At 38.6% G+C, this 25,571-nt stretch overlaps 1 protein-coding gene across 1 annotated transcript in view; it reads right to left on the reverse strand.

The window, feature by feature from the left end:
* The window catches only part of LOC132115865 (partitioning defective 3 homolog), a 471,004-nt gene that overhangs the window by 268,908 nt on the left and 176,525 nt on the right, over positions 1-25,571 (reverse strand). Inside the window, exon 4 of the mRNA XM_059524256.1 lies at positions 978-1,147. Coding sequence (XP_059380239.1) covers positions 978-1,147 — 170 coding nt within the window. The remainder of the gene's footprint in view (positions 1-977; positions 1,148-25,571) is intronic.

Below are 25,571 nucleotides of genomic sequence, written 5' to 3' on the forward strand. Positions count from 1 at the left end.
ACAATGGGTGGAAATATGGATGGATGGATGGATGGGTAGGAAAATTATGTATGGATGGATAAGTAGAACAATGGGTGAAAGGATGGATGGATGGATGGATGGTGGATGAGTGGGTGGATGGATTTTGAATTTCTGGACGTGTAGGAAAACGATGTATCGATGGATACGAAGAACAATGCATAGACAGATGGATGGATGGGTAGGAAAAATGACGTATGGATGGATAAGTAGAACAATGGGTGAAAAGATAGATGGATGGATGATGGATGGGTAGGAAAAATTATGAATGAATGGATGGATGGATGGATGGGAGATGGATGGATGGATGGATGGATGGCTGGCTGGACGATAGGTTGGTGGGGGGATGGTTGATGAATTTCTGGATGGGTAGGAAAACGATGGATGGATGGATAAGAAGAACAATGGGTGGAAATATGGATGGATGGATGGATGGGTAGGAAAATTATGTATGGATGGATAAGTAGAACAATGGGTGAAACGATGGATGGATGGATGGTGGATGGGTGGATAGATGGATGGGTGGGTGGGTGGATGGATTTTGAATTTCTGGACGTGTAGGAAAACGATGTATCGATGGATACGAAGAACAATGCATAGACAGATGGATGGATGGGTAGGAAAAATGACGTATGGATGGATAAGTAGAACAATGGGTGAAAAGATAGATGGATGGATGATGGATGGGTAGGAAAAATTATGAATGAATGGATGGATGGATGGATAAGAAGAACAATAGGTAGAATGATGGATGGATGGATGGATGGATGTATAAGTAGAACAACTGATGAATAGATGGATAGAAAAATATTACTCCACATTTATTTAGGTAATTCACTTAAGAAATTAGAAATGTGATGTGTGTGTGTGTGTGTGTGTGTGTGTGTGTGTGTGTGTGTGCGTGCGTGCGTGTGTAAAAATAAAAATGGCTGAATGATCCTGTGATAGTAAGAACTGACCTTTCTCTCTAGGCTGTTGGTTTCGCTGGTGTTGTTGGCTTGTCGTTGAAAGCCTGCTGTGCTGGACCATCGTGTGGGGTTCTTCCGAGACGGTTCCTCTGGCTGCAGCTGGGCTTCGGGCAGGCCAGCCAGAGCTGGATCACTGCTGCGGCGCACATGCAAGGGCATGTCTGAAACAGAGAGATGAGAGAGTTCTTGTTAATATTTTCTCATATTTTCTCACTTTCTTCACTACGGTACAGTAAGACATCCTTCCCAGATGGCCACAGATAACAAACACAGCACTTCAGCTGAGTTTCCTCAATTTTCTACAGAAAGGCCCTTTTCAGCCCCACAAAGGTGTGACAGGGACACAGTAGTATATTTCTGTCTGACACAAAGCCAGTTCCTTTGAGCCTTGCAAAGAAAGGCGGTGGCAATAGTACAATTTAGCTGGGCTTGTTCTGTGACACACGCGCACCGCACACGCTTTAGAAAGAGATGGGAGAGGAGAGCCAGAGGTGTCCCTGTGCTGCTGTGCTGTAATGGGTTTGAACTGCAGGGCAGGTGGCGGTGGGGATTAGTCAGATACCAGTTCACACTTCCTGTCTCACACAGCTCAGATAGCCAGTCTAGATTCAATAGTTCTGTGGTTGTGGTCGTCTACAGAGTAGACTTATTTCTACAGCTTTTTTATATGTTTTGGTAACACTTCCTATTAAGCCTCTACGCCTCTAAGAAAAGATTAAATATTCTTCTGTAACTACAAAATGGTACTTCCCAATAAAAGATAATTGTATTTAAATCATGACCACAATTTCTGCTTCTCTCAATTTATTACGCACAATCAACTGCTATATTTGTTATAAAGTTATTTGGACTGTTTGCTTCAACTAAATCTGAGTGTAAACCACTTACATTTGCCACAGGTTCAGGATCGGCCTTTGCTAGCACAAAAGATGTGTTTAGGCCTCCATTTCTAATTCCGATAAGTTAATGGAGTAGCAAGAAGGCAGCATGACTGGGCAAGATGTACCCACAGTTAAAACTGAGTAACATATATTTTAGATACATTATTGTGAGTTAATTTGCCTGTTTTTGCGCCACCTACAAAAGTAGTTGAAAAGAGCACAGCAGAACCACTGCAATACACAATAATAGAGCTTCTGAATAAATCAACAATGTCATTCAACAAAATGGTTGAATGATTGATCATTTGAGGGCTTCTAAATCCTGAGGCCAACTTAATTTGAAACATCCTTGGAAGTCTTTGTTTCACATCCTTCATTCAGCATGTTTTAAAGCATTCATCAAGTTTATCCTTCGCATCCACCAATCATCCTCAAATCTTTGCACACACATTCAAATCTAGCGTTCAGCCTAGAAACTTCATAAGTACTGGTCTAGATAGGACTTCCTTTTTAGAATCACCCATTTGTTTTCTTCCTGAATTAATCAGCACTTATAAGCAAGTCATCCAAAACAAATGATTTAAATGACTCCATTGTTTGTTTTTCGTTCCTAATAAATCAATGTTTTGGAACCAGTCAAAATATGTTTTTCCATTCCACTGTGCTACTTTTTCATTGTTCTTCTATGTAAGTACAAACAAATCAGTTGAACAAATGATTAAAATGACTCGCTCACAAAATGACGCTCGCTTGTTGCTACCTACTGGCATAACAATGTAACCTGCAGAAATCTTTGAAGATTCTATAAAGAACACACAGACAGACAAGAGTGCTACACTTTGTTGGACTCTCAGCACTCTTGAAATGCTACTCAACCAGACTCAATGAATATTTGAAACACGTTATACTGCATTAAAGAACAGTTCACCCATAAATGAAAATTTTGTCACCCTCAGGTCATTTCGAATCTGCTTGATTTGTTTTATTCTGTGAAATACAAAAGGTGAATTTTTTAAGAATATCCTGCCACACTTGTCAATATAATGAGGGTACGGTTAGTTAATCTATCCCTTACAGTAGGTCCCTTATGCATTTAAGAATACCTTCACAATACATTATGCGTGTTTCATATGAAGAGCTTCATTTTATGAACATCAAACAAAATATTAAACCAGTTCAGAGTAAATTAACCACAGTCATTTCACATTAGACCTGAGGGAAAAAATAAACACGCCCAGGAAGTCTTTACCCTGACAGAGCACAATTGTTTCCTTTGTTAGGCTCTGTACTATGCTTTAGCTATAGCTAAAGTGTTCACATGTCATCTGCAGTGGTGTCTTAGTGTTGACAGGCAGATTTACTGTTAGTGTCTTGCCACCTGGCAGAAGCTCTGAGCGCACTGAGCGGTTGAAATTTCTAAGCTCTCTGGTCTCTGGGTTTATGAGTTGCAACGGGTATATGTAGTACATCCATGATTATGCAAATGTCCCAGCAACCACCTGTCATCCCTCGACAACGTCCTGCCACAGCATATGCCCATACTGCGACTTCCATCTGATATCGTGTGGCGTGTGCATGCATATGCAGCTCACAGGAAGTCCCAGTTTTACAGACGTAGATGTTTCGGTCAGGCCACAGCTCACCACATGCAGTCTCAATGAAAACAGAACTGTGAAATCCGAATAGCCTGAGGTCGTAAAAAAACACTCTGCAGACCAAGGGAGGCCCTATTATTTAATTACGAACTGAACTCAATAATGATTTTTTAATACGTTTCCTTTTGTCATTGGTCAGTTCACATTCGGTTCATGACTTTAATGACAAGGCCCCTCAGTCAAAGCATAACTCTAACCTATGTCTGGGATTAAATTAACTTAAGGCCAAAATGGCGGAAAACACACAGAGATGGGAACTCAAGAAAAAGAAAAAGATCAAATGACATCCAAATACATCGTTTCAGTCTCTGTAATATTACATTACATATTACTAACGTCAAACAAGCAATAACAAGTAGTGACATGCGGATTGCAGATAATGGAAGTGGGAACTAATGGGGCTTTCAGAGAAGCAAGAAACAAAATCAAAAACAATGTTTTATTGACTGCGACATAGTTGTTGAAGTCAGCCAGATTGCATCTGATCAGCAACGTCAGGAATCTGTGCAGAAGTACAAGAGAAGCCAAAAGATGTCTGTTGAAAATCAGGAAATGGTGGGAAACGAATATTTTAAATCATGTTGATCAGGACTGAATGAATCCATGAGAAAAATTTGGCCCAATATTCAGTTCGCTTTCTATTTTTAGTATCCCAACGTTTCTAATTTGAACACATATGTGATTTTAAGCAGCGGATTTCTTTGAATATATTCAGGGAGCAGATGGTTGCTCATCTGATGCATATCTTCATATTCTTGTTTGATTTCATTAAGAACATAATCATGTGATTTTGAAGAGAATCAAACCACATGCTCGTCTGCAACATGTTGCATTATTATACTAATTTGGATAAATACTTTTCCCCTCATGATTTCCTGCTAAATTAGTCTTCAACTACTCGCATGCAAAGACAAAACCATCTGTGACTTAAGCCAAAACTTTGTGATTCAATTCCTCTACCAATACACAAACCATTTGAAGCATCCAGCAACTTTCTCATGCACATACAAATGATACTCGGGTGGAAATCACATGAGTTTAAAATATCACTGCATATTTTAATATGAGAATATTTCTGCATACTTTTAAACAATGAGGGCATGGATTGCAGAAAGCATGTGATGCTGCTCCCACAATATTGCTTTTGTTCAACAGCCCATCTAGTGAGTACACACAGAGGACACACGACCCCATTTTATCCCTTTCTCGCACCACTCCAGCCAATATGGGCTCCTAATGTGTGATCGGATTAGCTTTCCTCCACCAGAAATTGGCTTCCTCTGCGTTTAATAACCAAGGCAACCACTTAAAAGCCTGTACCCATCGATCTCAGGTGTGTTAGGGGTATGGCCAGAGCCTCTAATGAGACCAAGGACCAATTTCAGCTCTCCATGGAGGATTATGAATAGAGGGGGAAACACAGGCCTGCAAACAAGCTAGACACAAAAGATGGGGTTAAATTCACCAGGGACACCCTCTCAGACATCATATTTACATCTCTAATCCATCGCCTCTCGTTGAGGGCAGAGCAGTGGAGATTTGTGGATTAGTCCATAATTAAGTGAGAATATTCACTGGTTTCTCTACACAAAGCCATGGTTAACAATTTTCTAAATCGATGAGACGGCACTCTGTTGAAACGTAGATAAGACTATGAGATACGTTATCTTTTGCATCGTAAGACACCCACAATATCATCTCCAAATTTAACCCGTTCCTCTAAAAACCTTGTGTTTTCTGCTTTGCTGAGTTTGCACTAATAACATGCAATTTATTTCTGACTTTTCAAACACAGGGCTCTCTAATATATTACTTACTGCTTCCAATCATTTAAATTGCCCGTGTGTCCATTTTGTCCTTGCGGGCCGGTTACCTGCCAAAGGAAAGTGTCCCTGACTGGCTGCCAGTAGTGGGTAATGTAGAGGACGGAGAACGCTGAGGAATACTGATAAGGCTGTGGACGAGGAGGCAGTGATGAGCAGAAACAGGCTGGCCGAGGCTGTAATTGCAGTTTTATCCTTTTTTCTACCCATTCTGTCGCCTTTCATATGCTGCAAATGAAAAGATTGGCCAAACCAGGCATAATTTTACGGACTTCTTTGAATATTACAAATACGACCTTGTTTTTCTGAGGGAAAAATATTCTGTTTCAATGACTGCCCAGCGTCTGAACGGTTAGCGGGCTGAGGAGTCTTAATTGAAGGGGCTGGCTTAATAAAATATGAAATAATGTCTTTGCTGGAACTCTTTTTAAAGACTCAAGTGTCACCAGAGCATCCATATTGATATCTCTGGAGGTTTTGGCAGGAACCTCTTTCAAGTATATCTCAACCTACATTTGCATTTGCCACAAGGTACAAAAAGTCTTCCTAAAGGAGGTAGCTTAGCTTTCAAGTTGGGGAATAGCCTGGAAAATGTTCAAGAAGGAATATCTTGGAATTGGTTCAAAAAGGAAGAGACCTCAGATCCCCGCTAATCGGTAGGGCAACTATCAATTTAGAAGCAGCTAATCTTAATGAGGCTGGGTTCTGGTTTTTGTATACGTTGTGGGTTTTTCTCTCTTGGGAAGAAAGTAGGAGGACTGTCGGAACATACTGGGAGGGTTCTGAGGCAAATGTAGGGGAAGAGCGAGTGTCCTGCTTGAGTGCTGGAGCATTGCGACTAGGCAGTGTCCGTGCAGTTTGACACAGCCGCTATAGCCACTAATATTTACCCTCTGTTTGTTCATCAGGGAGGGATGAATAAATGACAAATGATTAGCTACTTATACACAGGGATGCACAAAATACTACTATCATATAAGTTCAGTCATGACCACACTGAAGATTTTAGCATGGTGATGGATATGGCAATATGTTAATGTATTTGGTATGGGCGGAATAGATCTGCTACGCTGCTGCTGAATTGCTGCTGCTGTAAATTATTGCTGCTGCTGCTGCAGGCAAGAATAATATATTACTATTTATCTGTCTTAAGACTCAATGTAACAACAATGCTACTACTACTAATAAATATTAATAATGATTTATTTTTAAATGAATATTCACATTTGCTTTCTTTTTCATTTTAACCGTAAACCTCTATTGTGCAACACTTTGCCAAAAATGATTTTTCTTTTGATTTGGATAAATTGAATTGTTTTATGCCTTCATCTGATTACCAGAAAAATTAAGAAGAATATTTTATATGGCCCTATTATTGGTTATAAAAGGACCGCGTATAAAAAAAAAAAGTTTAAAATACAGGCCTGTGGCTCTTAATTTCTTTTTATAAATTCACCTTTTGCAAACTGATGTTTACTGTTGTTATTTTTTTTAAATTTCAATAGCATTTGTATAAAAACTATATTCACTAAATGTAATAAAAAATATTATATAAAAAAAAATGGATAATCGAATCAAATGGAGAGCTTGTGAATCGAAATCGAATCGAATTGGGACATCTGAATCGATACCCAGCCTTAGCCGTGAGTATTGAAGACATACTGCTGCTGTACAAATAGCATTTAAAATAACCCGTAGCAGATCTATATAGGTTGAGCTGGGGACAGTGGAGGGTTTCAGAGAAACTCTGAAAGTGTGCTGCAGGAATCTCAAGTGAATGCTAGCCAGCAATATAAATGCAAGGCAGTAAGCTCATTGGCTCCATATGCTGCATGCTTTTTGTCTGGCTATTATTTCTCATGCCAGCCTTCAAAATATATTTTTAACATAGTGGTAAATGTATAGCCCAAATGCACTGTAAGTCACTTTGGATAAAAGCATCTGCTAAATGCATAAATGTCAAATGTTGAATATTACAAATAAACAATAAAATAAAATAAATAAATCATACTTCATTCAGTATATTATAATGTTGTGATGTCTAAATTCTTGTCTAACATTTAAAATTATTATCATTATTACTATTATTGTTGTTAATTTAGACAAAATAGAATAGAATTTCACTCATTTAATGGTTATTGCCATAACATGAAAATATTGTCTTATTGTTATCAACCAGAAATTTATTTTTTGGGGCAACACTAGAGGAATTTATTATAAGAAGCCAAAAGCCTTGGGATTACTGTACATAATCATTCCTAACATTCATTCTTTATTCTACAAATTGTCTCAGTTTCTCATCTTTGGATGTTAATGCAGCAACTGACACTTTATGCTCCATGATCCAGAAACTCAGGGTCAAATCCCCATTAGAAATACACGATTACACAAGTCTAAATGCAAACCAATCTTAAAAGACAATTTGACGTGTAATATATGGATAAAGGATAAAGAGATAAACAAGGATAAAGTTGAAAGTGTATGTATGGAATGAAAGGGATAGGGAAAAGGTCTGGAAATTCAAGCCTGGATTTCATAAAATGAATCCTGACATCTGGGTCGACGTTTTCCACATGATGGGGACAGCAATCAGAGTAGCACAAGGGAGAGCAGTTAACTCAACACCCCAGTGTCACCAGCAGGCTAGAGGAGAGGAATGAAAGCAGAAGTCCCTGGAGGGGCGCTAATCAGCTAACCAAACATTTCTGCTGGGCTATGTAACGGATAAGCAGTTCATCGATTCATTGGTTCTGAACTAATGAATCACGGTTCGTTGAATCTAAAACAATGCAAACCCAAAACTTGCAGATTTTGAATTCAGGCATATAAACCCAACTCTCTCTAAACTAAATGCCTGGCCTGGCGCCAGCCTGGCTGGATTTAAATTATTTACGACACTCTGGATGAGAAATTCCACAGTCACGTGAGCAGCCTCAAAGGAGAAACGAAACACATTCCACAACACACACACACATAAGCACACACACACACCACAAACCTTTCTTAACGTTCTTTACCTTCGTCATTTTATTAGTAAGATGTATTTTGATAGGGGTGTGTGTTGCATAAAGTAGTTAATCCTGTTATGCAAGGATTATAAATTGCTTACTTGTAAATTGAGAATGTTTCTCCTAATTTAATGTTCTCAAATAGAATCATGAGTTGTAACCCTACCCTCCTGACCAGCTCATAAAACTTTACGACCTATGGGAAACAGGACAGGAAAGCTAACTCTTAGAAAAGAAAATAGTACCCTTTTATTTAAAATGTATTCTAAATACATTGACTGTGTTGCCTTTTTGGGTTTAGATGTCTTTCATAATCAAATTGGAGTATCTGCAATTTTATTGTGTGTTAATCAAACTTTAAATGTGTGTAATTCTGCATTTGAATGTAACTTCATGTTTTGATCGTTTATATATGTTATTTTTGGTATCTGTTTAATCGTCATGCTTTGACGGACTCACTTATATAAAGGGAATTAATGTAAAATGTTTTAATCAGGAATTACGAACTTGCTAGAATATCACTGCTGAAATCCGATAAGACATAACTTATTAGAAGTGGGTGTTTCTCCAGAGACAAAGGAACTTTTTCCCGCTTCAGATCGCGGACGTTTATTGGTTGTTGGCACAAACAGAGGCATGAACCAGTCATTCCATAAGTAGAACTCCCTGTCTTGTCCTTCTTGCTCTTGGTCCCCGCTTTTCTATCGTCTCTGATCTCAGCACGACGGCTGAGAGAACAGCCTGTTCTCATGGCTCCTTCGGGAGCTTTCATCTCCGTTGTTTTCGTTTCTTTTACTTACTAAGTTTATTCTCCTATTCGCATCTCCACACGAGGAAGACGAACTCTGGATCATTGCGTTTGTTGGACCTTTCAAATATCTCGCGATTCTGCAGAAGCTCAGGAAGACACGAGAGAACACGCCCAATCACAAAGAGACCACATGCAAGTATTATTCTCCAGAGAGATTTAAATGATGCTTAAAGTTTGTCTATTACCTTTTCAAGGTGATTTGATTCGTTGTTGTCTTTCAAGGGTTTCTGTCTGTGAGTTTGCATAACTGAGCACGTAATTCTGTGATCGGGCCTATTCTCTCAACTCTCTCTCTCATCCTCTCTCACTCATTCTCTCTCTCTCTCTCTCTCCCTCATTTGGATTCCGTTATGTCTTGTACAAAATTTACTGTCTGCATTGTCATACGCGTATTTGTGATTTGTAGTTTGATGTATTATTAGTTCAATTATTAAAAACCAATATATATTCATGATTGCTTCTGTTTAAAACGCTCACATCACAAGTCAATGAAATGTCTGATCTTAGCTACAAGCTCGTTATTTTTCAGTAAATGAAATTTCATAAGGATAGGATGTTTTCATGGCCAGAAACTATTTTTCCTTGAATTTCTAAGAAGTGATAACCTTATTGAAAGTTGATAAGTTAATCTTACGGCCGTTTGCTGGACAAACCACTGTTTGATTTGCGGTAATTCACAGTAAGAGATATAACCATAATTGATATGAAGAATGGAATATTGACATATTAATGAGTAAATTACAGTGCCTTGTAATGAGTTATTGATATATGCAATTGACCTATTTTTCATCTTCAATAATCTTAATGTAACTGTCATATGAGATATATATTAATCATATTCCTGATTAATTATTAAAATTCCCTATATATCATTTGAGTTAATTATAATGTACAACCCAGTGCGGCTACAGCTTTAAGCAGGCACTGCTCCCATAATGCAAATACCATCGAAGCATTCCTTCAATGCTACAGTGACCTGGACAGACATTTTGATATAGTATAGTATGGTACCAAACGTTCACTGTTTCGAGATAAAAAAAATTTCAAAGTCAACATGAATTGCCTTTTGCAATCTATTTTACTTCTGTATTCAAACATGTTTGGAAGTGAAAACATATTCAGTAAGATAAAATATAGGTTGGAAATTTGAAAAGTACGTGTTGTGTACCATAATGAATTACAAAATGCTAAAAAAACTGATATTTTAAAATAGCTACCTTTTAAAAGTTTAGTCTTTTTTTCATTAATATTAGAAAGTGAATTTTCAAATAATTCAATTTCATATAAATGCTGTTTTTCTGTTCATCAGTTAATCCTGAAAATGTATTAATTTTTATGTATTTATTTTTATTTATTTATTTATATTGTATGTGTGCATTTCTACCAAAAAACGTTTTTTTTCAATTATTAAATATATTATATATTCAAATATATTCAAATACAAAAAGGTCATTTTTAATTAGCAAACTTTTATGTATTTTCTAGTAAATAAGTGCAGCCTATGTGAGTTTAAGAGACTTATTTCTTTAACATGAAAAAACTGAATTACCCAAATAATATTACTGAAGTGCAGGTCATTGCACATAGGGTTGTTTCAAGTAAATTATGACTTTTTTTTTTTCTGGTCATCATTGAGAATCTCAATTTACCTGAATTCACCCTATATGAGGAAAATACAATACTTCAGAATGATATTTTGGTTAACACTATGGAACGGTGTCATTTAAAGGGGGAAAACATATATATATATATATATATATATAGACCACTACTAGTGCAAGCCACTAGTGGTGCAGAAACCACCTAGTAAACTGTGGAGAATGACCAGACAAAGGTGAAGAATTATGGGGCGAAATGGCCTGGAAAAGGTCACCTCCCGTCAGATGAGTGGGTGCAAGTGTTTATCTGTGACAGAAACATCATTAAACATGAAGAAAAACTACTCAAAGATAAGCAAAGGCTTCACTTTTCCCACAGCCCACACTACTATGCACAACTGCAGCAAATAATGATGTTCTCTTCAACATCGTCCAAAACACCCAGCTGTAAGTTTCCCAACTTCTGTAGCCTTTTATTGTGCAGCACAGCAGCTCAAACGCTGCCTGAAGATGACCATGGGGTCCGTCCTTGTGGTCTGATTGCTTATTGAACTTGCTGAACTGAAGACCCCATTAGAATAATCCCATGTGTGTAAGTCAGAACCACATGTTTGGACACACTGAGTAGAACAGAGAAACAATGAAAGAGGGAGAGGTGGGAAAATCCAACTGTACTGCTGACAAAACGAAAATCCACAGAGGAAGAGTACGAATACAAAGACAAATGTTTAGTTCAGACACACAGACTTTAGTTTCATGAACAGATGTTGTAATTTGGAAGGGCGATAATGTTTCAGTCTGTTTCTGAGATTTCACCCTTGAATTTCTATTGCAAATAGCATTTTAACCAATATTTGGAGCATGAAAGAGCACTGACGGTGAAAAGGGAAAGATGTGAAAACTGTATTATCGGAATATGTCACCATTTAGCGTGCAATCATAAAAGATCACATAAAACAATAAGGGCAGCTTTTTGCTAACTTGCTATTTAAAGCAATATTCAACATTTAATCATTAACATTTGTTTTCAACATACTGTCAATGGGCTGCGTCTGAGGAATACCAAATATATTCACTTGGACTTAATAACATAAAAACAACTGAGAAACATGTTAACAGTAATTAAATTCTAGCAGGCAAGTAGAGCAAAAAAAAAACAATGTTAAAAGCATTTATATTAATTATTAAAGCAAAATAAAAACTGTTTGTTACTTGAATAGTCCAGTTGTAAAACATGCATTTTTGAGGAGAGACTGTGATAAGAATTCAGTGATGTCCAATCTGCACAGATCTTTGTTCCATTAAAACCCAGGCTATCTAACATCGACTCAGAATCAGTCAAACACAGCTAGAGAATTCTATGCATGAGTTCATTTAGAATAAAACTGATCATACTAATAGTACAGTTAGTATAACTGTGAAATATTCCTTTAACACAATAATAATATAGTATACTACAATATAGTACAATATTCCTCTAAATGAAGTGAGAAGATACATGTAGAAGGAGCTCTGAACTTCTACTCTTAATAATGAAGGTTCCCTAATGGCATTGATGGATCCATGATGAACCTTTAACATCCATGGAAATTTCCATTCCACAAAACGTTTATAGTTGAAAAGGCTTATTTAGAATAAGAAAAACATTTCTTAGTATTTTCGATGCTTTCGAACTGTGTTCCGAAGATGAACGGAGGTCTCACGGGTTTGGAACGACATGAAGGTGAGTTATTAATGACATAATTTTCATTATTGAAAATGAACTAACCCTTTAAGAACTGTTTTCTGAAAGGTTATTTTGGAAGCCAAAAATGGTTCTTCGATGGCATCAATGCGAAAACCCTCTTTTGGAACCCTAATTTTTAAAAGCCTCTCCAGTTTATTTTTCAATGCAGAAGTGTGAGACTTCGGATTCTTTAGCTGGAAATAATGAGAAGAAGATCTTAGTGCAGCAAAAGGTAAAAATGCTTGTGCTACAAGCCAGTGTGTTTAAAATTAAGACAATACATAAAAATAATATGGTTTAAAAAACGGTTTGCGGTTTCAAGCATCATAACAAGCTGTTTTGTACAGCTAAAAATTAGTGACAGGAATAAATGACAGGAAGCCAGACACATTAAATTTCCCCATTTTTACAGGAAAAATTAGGTGGACGAAGCAGATACTATAAAAATGAAATAGTAGTATAATACAATATATAGTATAAAAATACAATATTTGTCTTAAAGAACTGAGAAATTGCATGCAGAAGAACTGAAGAAATTAAAGGTTCCTTATTGCCACTTATTGTTCCATAAAGAACTTTTAAAATCAATGGAACCTTTCCACTGGTTCTTTATAGTGAAAAAAAAAAAAGTTTTTAGATTATCAAGAAAAACATGGTTCTTTTAAGAACTGATCACTGGAAGGTTCTTTTGGGAAGAAAAATGGTTCTTCTATGGCAGTCTTTCCCAACCATGTTCCTGGAGATCCCCTAACACTGCATGTTTTCCATGTCACCTTAATCAAACTCACCTGATTCAGATCATCAACACATTAGTAGATACTCCAAGACCTGAAATGGGTGTGTCAGAGAAAGGAGAGTGGTAAAATGTGCCGTGTTGGGGGCCTCCAGGAACGTGTTTGGGAACCACTGTTCTATGGCATCAAAACAAATACCCTCACTTGGAACCCTGAATTATACAGAGAGGGTTTTTGTGGTGATGCCATATAAAAACCATAGATGCATAGAAGATTTGAAAAATTGATAACTGTTCACTTGAAGGCTCTTTTGGGAATCCAAAATGGTTCTTCTATTGCATTGCTGTGAAAAGCCCCTTTAAGTGTATCTGTGTTTTATCATTAGAAATCAAGTGAAATACTTGAAATGGATCAGTCAATTCCAATGTGCTGTGTTATAATCAAACCAGCTGTCAACAGACAACAGATTCTGCTGGGGACAGAAAAATGCATCCATTTTTTATACCATTTATGTCCCCAAAAGCCATCTAATTGACTTTAAAATAAGCTATTATCAATTAGAATTAGTTTATTTAATTGCATTCACTGAAATACCAACTATATACATAATGCACATGATCTTAGAGAAGAATTGTCTGTCACACATTATTCACTAAATGAAACTCTATTTAATTCAAACCACATCTTCCAGCATCAACAATCATGACTAAAACCTCACACAAAAAACTTCAGAAGCTCAAAAAGACAATATTTTCCTGATTCTGTAAAGTAAACACTAGTGGCAAATAGATTCTAGCTCCTCAGAGAGCGATAGCAAGGGGGGAAAAGCCTTAAATCAACACAAAACTAAACACATTGTGTTTGCAGAGGAGTTCCTCTTCATATATTATTTCAACTGACAGACACAGATTTCTGTCTGATTGCAGCATTATGTTCTTCTGGTTTCAGCAAAGGAGAAACTTAAGCAGTGTGACTTGTCAAAACTCTGAACATTGTTGAATCAATTCATCTTTCCCATGCAGCCTCAAATCCAGCGTATAGATCGACAAAAATAATAACCACATAATGGGTCAAGGAAAAATGTTTTCTCAAGATCAAAGCAACGATTCGCAAGCCAAAAAAAGCACTCTCCTTAATGATCTGTTGGCCCCATTGTTTTTTTCTTAAATATATCAGTAAAGATCTGGCCATAGGGTGAGTTCACCTTTGATAGAGTGCTATAATAAAACGGGAGGGTTAGCAAGAAGTCTAAAACAAACAGCACTTAAGGGTTTCCCGAGCGAGACATCGACTCCCAGGAAATTCCAGCGAGATCTGCATGGACTTTCTCATCTGCAGCGGCTGCTTTATCTTATGAGGTTGAGTCACCTACTCTCACAATTTCTCTCTCTCTAGCTGTCAACTTGGTTTGCAAGAGATAGAGCGTTTCAATTAGCAAGACATTTTTCAAATGCAAGGACGATGATCTCTAGAGTCCCGGTCTTCTCAAATGTGGATATATGCCTTTTTTTTTTTTGCCTTTATTCGACATGGTGTTGTTCTCTCAACATGTGAAATCCCATGGCCCTCATTGTTTCCTGACTTGGCGTGGGTGAGGGAAACACAGCCTCCAGATATGAATCCAAAAACACCATTCCTGAGACTCAGTGATGCCAGGATGAGCCCGAGGCTACAGCCGCCCAGACTCAACCACGCATTCAAATCAACTCTCTAATTTACTGACACTTGACAAGACAAGCAATGATATGTGACTGCTAGCCCACGCTAAGGACGCTTATACACCAGAGGATGCTTTGTCAGGGAGCTTGACGAAAATAAATGCATAAGATCTTTGGTAAAAGAGGAGCTGGTATGGAATCGAGCGAGTTGGACTTCAGAAAGCACAACTGGACCCACCTACTGGAGTTAAAGTTATATTCTCTCAACTTGTAGTCACAAAATACATTTTTGTGCAGGGTAATTATAGTTAAGTACTACTCAAATAAAACATTTTCATTACTCTAAATAAAATAAACATTATTTAGTTAGCTAGCTGCTAAGAAAACCTTCTCATTTCCATTTGATTTAAGAAAAATCACTGAAATCACTAAAACTGAAAACTTTTTTTATTTTATTTTTTTATTTTTACATTTAATAAATTTCCTAAATTTTTAAGAAATTTCCTAAAAATAAATAAACATTTACATAAACATTTTCCGTAAATTAATTAAAATAAATAAAAACTAAATAATACAAATGACAAATACAAAAAAAAAAATCTACACTCAAATTATTAATAATATAATACATCAAATATACTTAAATATAAATTAGTCTATTTTTAAGACTTAAACAGAAATCTTCACTCACAATTTCAAGTATTTCAATATAATTTTAAATGAAGACAAAACAAATATTAAAATAAGTCAAACAACTAAAAATCAAGATATTTCTAATTTTAAATCACCTCCCTCAACAGTTATGTATTTATGTATGTATGTATTTACTTACTTTTCCTGCTTTGAATAATTATACTGTATAAGTGTGATATCTATAGCAAGAATGTCATATACTGTAAATTAATACAATCTCATTAATCTGGCAGTTTTTTATTAATTTTAACAAATATATTTATGTATATTTTATGTATGTATATGTGTTATACCAAGCTCTAAAATGTTTGATCATGTAGAAATTCTGAGTAAAAAGTATATTTTTTAAATCCATACAGTATCTTTAAACTTTATCCAGTAAACAACAAACAACTGGACATGGGGAATACTGTTGAGGACAGTTACCTTGGACTAAAAAAGGTTGAGAAACACTAATCTAGAGGAAAGCAGAGCACTTCCGGCTCTCAGCAAAATCTCAAAACACCTTAAGAGATGCAGCTGCCCAAATTCAGACTTGGACATGGACCATTTCCATTTAATCTGAATGTGTTAAGAGGCTAATATGTCATTTTAATGGCAGGACTTGCATTCAAAAGCACAAAAAGACGGAAACAAAGTTTTGGAACGGGAAGAGTCAATTTCCTGTGATGCATATCTGAGTGAGGCTGAATAGAGAACGGAGAGTACCGCAATCTAATCACAGATCATTAGCAAATTAATGAGAGACTGATTAAGCTGATCCCTGGTTCTGACCCTTATATGACTAGAAAAAAATACTAAATATGTAGAAAACTTTCAAAGAGCAGAGGAGACATGTTCACTATAAACTCTAATGAACTCCAGAGTTTTGACTTCTGACGTCCGTGTGTGTTTTTCTCAACACACAAGCACAAATTATGTGGGTGTTTTATTCTGACAGCACCATGGGAATCGGCAGAACGAAAGCGATCCCGCCTTAGTTTGCATTCACAAAGTTGATCCCACTGAAGTGAACGTCGCTTTGTAGTCAGCCTTTGAATTAAGGGCTTGAAATGCACCGTGCCCGATGAATGCAGATGACTGGGTGACATTGCTTATGATCCACCACGTGTCTCTGCTAAAGAGCTGAGCCAGGTGGTTAACAGACTGCCACTTTCTTTCACAGGTGTTGACTTACCATGCTTGCGCTGAGGAGGACAAGAGAAAGGAGAAGCCAGAGGTGGAAACATGCAACGATACCTCAATCGATGTTTTGAGAGCAAGAGAAACAATCAATGAAAACATCAAAGAGTGTTTCCAAGGTAAGAGCAGACGGACTGGAAAAAAAACACTGGATCTGACCACAGCAATGCTGCAAAGACAAAACAAGACTGTTATCATCTAAGGAGGCCGAAGAAAACCAGTGTTGTTTACCTGTGCAAAAATCAACAATCTGGGTCATTGCACGGGTGTTTGCTAGTCAAGACAAATTTATATTGCACTATTCACAATAGAGTGTAACAGCGGCTGTTGACTTTTTTTCAGTGATGATGGATCTGGAAGTAATTCTTCCATTCATTTTTCCTATAGGGATATTTTTAAGTCTTCATTAAACTGCTATGAGCCATGAACCAAACTAACCAGCTACGAGGTGAATCACAAGAGGACAATTTGAAAATCATCCCTTGAATCATCCCATGAAAATCCCATGAACCATTGCGAATGACATAATTAAATAAAAAATGAGAAATATCAAAACTATTCATTCTAAGTTGTTGATTGTATACACAGAAAAAAAAAAGTTTATTTCAAAATATGTATATATATATATATATATATAGAGGAAGCCGAGCACCCTGCACCAAACCACCTAACGCCAGCGCCTTCTGCCCCACTATTTGTCACTAAAATCCACCCTTCGGGGGAACTCACCTGTACCTACTCGTCGTGTCCTTCTTCACCCCGCCACAATATATATATATACATATATATATATATATATATATTTACATTTATTCATTTAGCAGACGCTTTTATCCAAAGCGACTTACAGATGAGGACAGTGGAAGCAATCAAAAACAACAAAAGAGCAATGATATACAAGTGCTATAACAAGTCTCAGTTAGCTTAACACGGTACACGTATAGCATGGGATTTTAAATAATATAATAAATAAAAAGAAAACAGATAGAATAAAAAAAGAATAGAGCAAGCTAGTGTTAGAGGTCTTTACACACACACACACACACACACACATACAATTGCATAATAAATGAAAAGAAAATAGAATACAAAAAGATTAGACAGATAGTTAGATTTTTTTTTTAAGAATAGAATTAGAATAGTGAGTGTTAAAGTTAGAGGGTCAAATAAAGATGGAAGAGATGTGTTTTCAGCCGATCCTTGAAGATGGCTAAGGACTCAGCTGCTCAGATTGAGTTGGGGAGGTCATTCCACCAGGAGGGAACATTTAATTTAAAAGTCCGTAAAAGTGACTTTGTGCTTCTTTGGGATGGCACAATCAAGCGACATTCATTTGCAGAACGCAAGCTTCTACATAAGTCTGAAGTAACAAATTTAGGTAAATGGGTGCAGAGCCAGTGGTAGTTTTGTATGCAAACATCAATGCCTTGAATTTTATGCTAGCAGCTATTGGAAGCCAGTACAAATTGATAAACAGAGGTGTGACGTGTATTCTTTTTAGCTCATTAAAAATTAATCTTGCTGCCGCGTTCTGAATTAATTGTATTGGTTTGATGGAATTGGCTGGAAGACCTGCCAAGAGGGCATTGCAATAGTCCAGCCTGGACAGAACAAGAGCTGACAGTTTTAGCAATGTGGTCTGAGAAAGTCAGCTGATCATCAATCATAACTCCAAGGCTTCTAGCTGTTTTTGAAGGAGTTATGGTTGATGTGCCTAACTTGATGATGAAATTGTGATGAAACGATGGGTTTGCTGGAATCACAAGCAGTTCTGTCTTGGCAAGGTTGAGTTGAAGGTGATGGTCCATCATCCAGGAAGAAATGTCTGTTAGACAAGCTGAGATGCGAATAGCTAGTTAATCAGCATAGCAGTGGTATGAAAAGCCATGTTTCTGAATGACAGAACCTAATGATGCCATGTAGACAGAAAAGAGATGTGGTCCAAGATCTGAGCCCTGAGGCACCCCAGTAGTTAGATGTTGTGACTTGGACACCTCACCTCTCCAAGATACTTTGAAGGACCTATCTGATAGGTAAGACTCAAACCATTGAAGTGTGGTTCCTGAGATGCCTTTTGCCAGTAGGGTTGTTAGGAGGATCTGGTAGTTAACTGTGTCAAAAGCAGCGTACAGATCAAGCAGGATAAGTACTGAAGATTTGGATTCTGCTCTTGCCAGTCTTAGAGCTTCAACAACTGAGAGCAAGGCCGTCTCAGTTGAATGTCCACTTCTGAAGCCAGATTGGTTTCTGTCAAGGAGGTTGTTGTGTGTGAGAAATGTAGAGACTTGGTTGAACACAGCTCGTTCAAGTGTTTTTGCAATGAAAGGAAGAAGGGAAACTGGTCTGTAGTTCTCTAAAAGAGAAGGATTGAGGGTGGGTTTCTTAAGTAGTGGAGTTATACGAGCCTGTCTTAAGCCCCTTTCACACTGCACGTCGGACCCAGCAAATTGCCGGAACATTGCCGGGTCACCTTCTGTGTGAAAGCAAACACGTCCCAAGATTTATTTCAGCATTGAACCTGGGTTTGGGACCTAGTAACATTGCCGGGTTCAACCCGGGACGAGCGCTGTGTGAAAAAAAGCCAGATCTAATGCCGCGTCGAAGTGATGACGCGCGTTATCGCGTGACTCTTTTACCGGCTGTTTTGAAGGAAGATCAACATCCGCGATGAAAACATATGTGCAAACTGTAATGAAGCAGAGATCAGTTTGTTCCTCACTTTCCGCGCTGACGCAGAGATCGTTCGCTTGCTTCAGTGAAAGTATAACGTGCCTAACGTTTTCGACTCGTACATTACACGTCATGCCCTGATGTCACGTGTCATTACGGGACCTTTACGGGTTGTGTGTAAAAGTGTGAAAGGGGCTTAAATGATGAGGGAAAACACCAGTGTGGAGGGATGTGTTGATGATGTGAGTGAGTGCAGGTACAAATGCAGGAGATATGGCTTGAAGGAGATGAGATGGAATTGGATCAAGCGGGGAAGTAGTAGGGTGATTAGAAAGGATGAGTTTTGAGACTTCTGTCTCAGAGAGTGAAGAGAAGGATGTAAATGAGTGTAATGAGTTGCTGGTGATATGAGCTTGACTGATTGTGGTGTGGAAAATTGTGCACTAATGTGTTCTATTTTATTAATGAAAAACGTTGCAAAGTTGTCAACTATTAGAGATGAAGCAGGAGGGGGGGGGGGAGGACAAAGAAGTGAGGAAAATGTTTTAAAAAGCATGCGAGAGTTAGACAAATTGTTCATTTTTTTATGGTAGTATGTCATTTTAGCAGTGGAGACATTAGCAGAGAAGGAAGATAGGAGTGACTGATACATATTAAGGTCAGTAGTATTTTTGGATTTGTGCCACACCCTTTCAGCAGCTCTAAGCTTAGAACAGTGTTCGCGTAGAACATCAGATAACCAAAGGGCCGAAGGGGTGTTACGGCTGGCCTGGAAGATAAGGGGCAAACAGTGTCTAAACAAGATGTAAGAGTGGAGCAGAAAGTATCAGTAGCACTGTTAGCATCCAAGGATGCAAACAGTATAGGGGAAGGAAGTGAAGATGAAAACATTGCAGATAGCCGGGAGGGTGAAAGTGTGCATAGGTTTCGTCGAAAGATGACATGTGGAGGGGTAAGTGATGCGTCAGGGACCATGTTGAAGTTAAGAGTGATTAGGAAGTGATCCGACGTGTGCAGTGGAGTAACCAGAACATGATCAGTAGAGCAGTGTCGTGTATAAATAAGGTCCAGTTGGTTGCCTGATTTGTGAGTAGCAGTAGTTGACACTTGGTTGAGATCAAAAGAGGCAAGCTAGACAACTACAAAATGTATTTAAAGAGGGTAGGTAACAGTAACTGAATGAGATTCAAAGGAGCTATATATATATGAGAGCATGGGGAAACCATCTCGATTACTCATTTGCAGTGCTTCATGTGAGTGGGCGGATCTTTGTGCTCATCACAACTCTGATTGGTGGATTTTCTCTGTAGCACCATGGGTAATGTAGTTTTTCACCAAGAATTACACTGTTAAACATGATTATTTAAAACAAATGAAATAATGTGAACTGATTGCCTCAGAGCTCACACTAAGTCTGTTTTTAAAGGTTTATAAGTTATTGTTAAAAATAAATTTCCCTATGGAGATCAAAGCACCACCAATCAGATTACAATCTGGTACTATCATAATACCATTATGGCATTTATAAACCCAAAATCAAACAGACTTCACTGGTGTAAAAAACTTGTCCCCAAAGGATGTTTTTGTCACACCTTATTAATAATTGCTTTGCCCTGTTTTACAGTGTAAATGCTTACAACCTTAATAAGCTTTAGATTAAACTGTGGCACTTTTATAGCTCTGTGACTAATAGTTTGAATTAGGTAAACTTTCTGCCCACTCCAGTGTCAAGGCTAAACCGGGGTCTCTATCACTCCCTGCGCGTTAATTTGTGTTACCGTCGCTAATGGAGCAGGGTAGTGTGATGAAGAGATTACACTGCTAATAAACCACTGCTCCAACATGCTACCAAAAAGGCACTTCAATGACAAAGAGCAAAATGTCACTTTGTGAGATGCCACAGGCACGCAGCTTGATTTGAGCAGGTGGTTTCAGGGCATTTCGGCGTCTGGTTGGAGGTCCGTTTGGCATGCTTGAGGGCTAGCCTGATCAGCATGAGGAGACGTGATGGTTGGATCTTTAGAGAAAAACTTTCACAATCGCAAAAAAACAAAACACAAAACAGATGGCCAATCAGACACGTTCAGCCATGCATATCAGTGCACTGATTCTGCTCTTGTTATTAAAAGAAAGAAAGATGATGTCAAAACCTTTGGACCAAAACAACAAAGAAGAGAGTGAGGTTCAGAGAGAGAGAGAGTGGTGAAATTAGGTGATGTGAGAATTAGCAGTACAAGCCAGGGTTATTATAGTTAATTAAAATGAAAACTGAAAATTAAACTATAAAAAAGCTAAAAGCTAAAAGGTAAAAGCTTGCATCATCATGTGCAATTTAAAATAAAATTATTATATAACTGTAACCTATTAAGACCCAAGAAAAAAGTTTTAGGAAAAGTTAAAGTGTACAAAATGTCAATTAAGATTATGATGTTCCCGGGTCAATTTGACCCGTATATTTCATTGTTAAAGGCAACTGCACAGATCAGAAATAAAAACAATTAATGCATTTAGTTTTTTTAGTTTCTAAATTCCCCTCCGAATGTATGCGTTTGACTTAAACTGGATTTTTCATGGTATTTTTTATAACGTAAGAGAAGTATCACATCCTAAAATTATGCTTCACGGACATTACACAGCCAAAGTATACTTTGGTTTTTACTAGTAGTCGAGTGATATATCACCAAGACCGATACATGACCCAATATTTGGCATTTTTAACATATCGCATCGGTCGATAGGTTTTTTCTGTTTGGCTGATGTGTTCTAGGCGGGACTTTTATTTTAAGGTGTACCAGACTTTTACTTTGACGGTGACAATGTCTTCAGATAATGAAAAAATCTAGCTAGAATGTGAAACTCTAGTCTTTCATTAATAATAGCGGCATTGTGTGGAGTGTTCATGTCCCTACACATCCTCCTAATGACTTCTACCAGACCACAGCAAGAGGAGGAGAGCGTGGGAAGAGTCCCAGGGGCCAGCCACAAAACAAATTGATTATATAAACGCTGGCCTGCCCGCAGGTGTCTGCACTTTTCCCCGCAGGCAATCTCCTAATGGCTGAGGATCCGGCGTGTCATCGGCGTGATGGCGCACAGGCAGGGAAGACCCTGTTAGCAGTCACTGCATTTATATCCCCTAACCTTTAGTGAGATTGCAGCGGCCGACAGACTGGAACCTCCCCGTGGATTGTCTCTGGGGGAATATAGCAATGGACAAACATAAAAAAAACATCTCTAAGGTTTTATTACAAAACAGCTGGGCACCGCAAACCAGGAGGGTCATTTACTGTACGTTATTTTTTTCAAAACTGCCCTATTTTATCATGCTTTCTAACTGGTGTGTATCTCTGTGGGATGAACCAGAAGGGGTGCTTTTAAAGGTAAAGTTCACTCAAAAATACAAATTCTGTGGTTACAAACCATCATGACTTTCTTTTTACTGTGGAACACAAACATTATACTTCAAAGAATGTTTTTGCTGTTCATTTCCACATGAAATATAGCAAAATAAAACCATAACATGTTCCTTTCATGTATAGAAACTTTGTTACAAAAAGTAATAGTCACAAGACATGAAAACTGATGGTATTTGAGCTTAAAAATATCAAAGCTGAGGCAAACATGTTAAATTATGACATTTGAATATACACTTCTGTTCAAAAGTTTAAAGTCAATAATATTATTTAAAAAATATAATTTATTTAGCCTTTATACATAAATTTATTCAAACTGAGAGTTAAGGTTTTACCATTGTTACAAAAAATAAATAATGTGCTGCTCTTTCAAATTTTCTGTAGAACCACAAAAAAAAAAAAAAAAATCACAGTTTCTACAAAAATATGAAGCAGCACAACTGTTCAACATAAAGAGTAATCGTCATAAACATTTATTTTCCAGCAAATCAGTGTATTGGAATGATTTCAGATCACAGGAATAAGTTAATTATTTTGATATACTAATATTAAAAATATTAAAATAAATCATTACAATTGCAATAATAGGACACAGTATTATTATTTTACAGTATTTTGTAAAATAAAAAATAAATAAAATAATAAATAAAAAAACAGCGTAAGAGACTTCTTGTAAAAAATTACAAATATTGATCTATCATATGGCTTCTCTTTTTTTGCCCTGTTTTATTAAACATTATATATATTTACTTATTCGTAAAATTGGGAGTGATATCTAGTGATATTCCTAAACATATTGATTGTTTGCGGCTAAAAACACATCTCCTTCATCTTTATTTGACCCGCCAACTTTAACACTCACTATTCTAATTATATTCTTAAAAAACAAAAATAAATAAATAAATATATATATATATATATATATATATATATATATATATATATATATATATATATATATATATATACAGTACAGACCAAAAGTTTGGACATACCTTCTCATTCAAAGAGTTCTCTTACGAGAGCTCTCTCGTACTGCGTCTTAGCTAAGACGCTACGGGAAAAGTCTCTTTTCACGAAATACTGAAGCAAAAAATTATCCTTAATTTTGTATTTTTGTAAAGCGCATTTGCAGCAGTACACAGCCATAGGCGAGACGGCTCGCTCGCTCACTGGCTTGTTCTGCGGCAACTGCACAGCCTATCGAGCGCAGGCTGATGCAACATCAGACCAATAAGGACGCTTCGCGCCCTTCTTGCCACTTCCCGCCGAAACGGGTGTGGCCCAACCTATAAAAGGAGCTCGAAAAGGCTGACTCACCTGATTTTTCATCTCTTCAGCGAAGCTCACGCATCGCTGGATCACGAGGAAGCAAGCGCCGTCTGGAAGAGCATATCAGCAGGACGAGCCATCCTGAAGCCGCTGGCACCGCCGCCTTCCACTGCCGTTCCTGCTGCGCTATCCGGCGCCCATATCCTTTATAATCCTTGTTCTGTCATAATCTGTGTGTGTGTTCGCCCTGCGACGCACATTCACAAAAGAGCTGCGTCTTTTTAAAGATGCCTTCGTGCGGCTCGTGCAGAACCCCGCTCAGCGAAGGAGATCGTCATGTCATCTGCGTCTCCTGTCTGGGTGAAGACCATGCAGCGCTCGCGCTCGCTGATGGCGGATGTCCTCATTGCGAGCTGATGCCTATGGTGACTCTGAGGACTCGCCTGGCATACTTCTCGAAGCCTGCATCATCCGCTGCGCCGCAGCGCCGTAAGAAGCGCCGCTCGCAGCGCCTACCAGAACCGCCTCCAGCTCGGCCGAGCTCGCCGGTTCCCTCCGCTTCGCCGGTCTCCCCTGCATCGCTTCCCGATGCTCAGTGTCCGCTGCTTGCCGACGCGTCATCGGAGGAAGTGGATCTCAGGCCCGCGTCGGAGGAAGAAGACACGTGCTCTCTGCTTGCTTCGGGCAGTGAGGGTTGGACGAGCTCCGTGGATCTCGCGCCAGCTGCTCAGAGGCCCAGCAGACGGGGGGATATCGATAAGGAGCTGATGCGTGTACTCTCGTTGGCCGCGGCGAGCCTCGGCCTCGAGTGGTCTGCACCAGCGCCCCCTTCACGTTCCCGGCTGGATGGTAGCTATCTTCCGGATGAGCGCTCTTCCTCAAGCTCAAAACACGCCCCTTTTCTTCCTGAGCTTCACGAAGAAGTGGCGAAGGCTTGGGACGCTCCATTCTCGGCGAGAATCCGCTCATCTGTTTCGCCAGCATTCTCCACACTGGACGGTGCTAAGAACAGAGGCTACCTGTCACTTCCGCCGGTGGAACAGGCTATAGCAGCGCACCTTTGCCCGCCCTCTGCTGGACGGCGGACTAAGGCGGCGTTGCCATCCAAAGCCTGCCGCATGACGTCATCGCTGCTCACACGGATATTCTCTGCTGCTGGGCAGGCTGCGTCTGCGTTACACACCATGGCGACGCTACAGATTTTCCAGGGCGATCTTCTCCGCAAGCTGGATGAGATGGGACCTGAAGCGATCTGTCTCGCGGATCTGAGGAGTGCTTCGGATCTCTCCCTCCGCGCTGCTAAGTCCGCTGCACAGGCCATGGGACGGGTTATGGCTTCCGCTACGGTGGCTGAGAGGCATTTGTGGCTGACGCTTTCTGACATCAAGGAGTCTGAGCGCGCTGCGTTTCTTGACGCTCTGCTAACTCCTGCCGGCCTCTTTGGATCTTCCGTCAACGAGT

Source organism: Carassius carassius, chromosome 35 (genome assembly GCF_963082965.1).
Source record: "Carassius carassius chromosome 35, fCarCar2.1, whole genome shotgun sequence".
Taxonomy (NCBI): domain Eukaryota; kingdom Metazoa; phylum Chordata; class Actinopteri; order Cypriniformes; family Cyprinidae; genus Carassius; species Carassius carassius.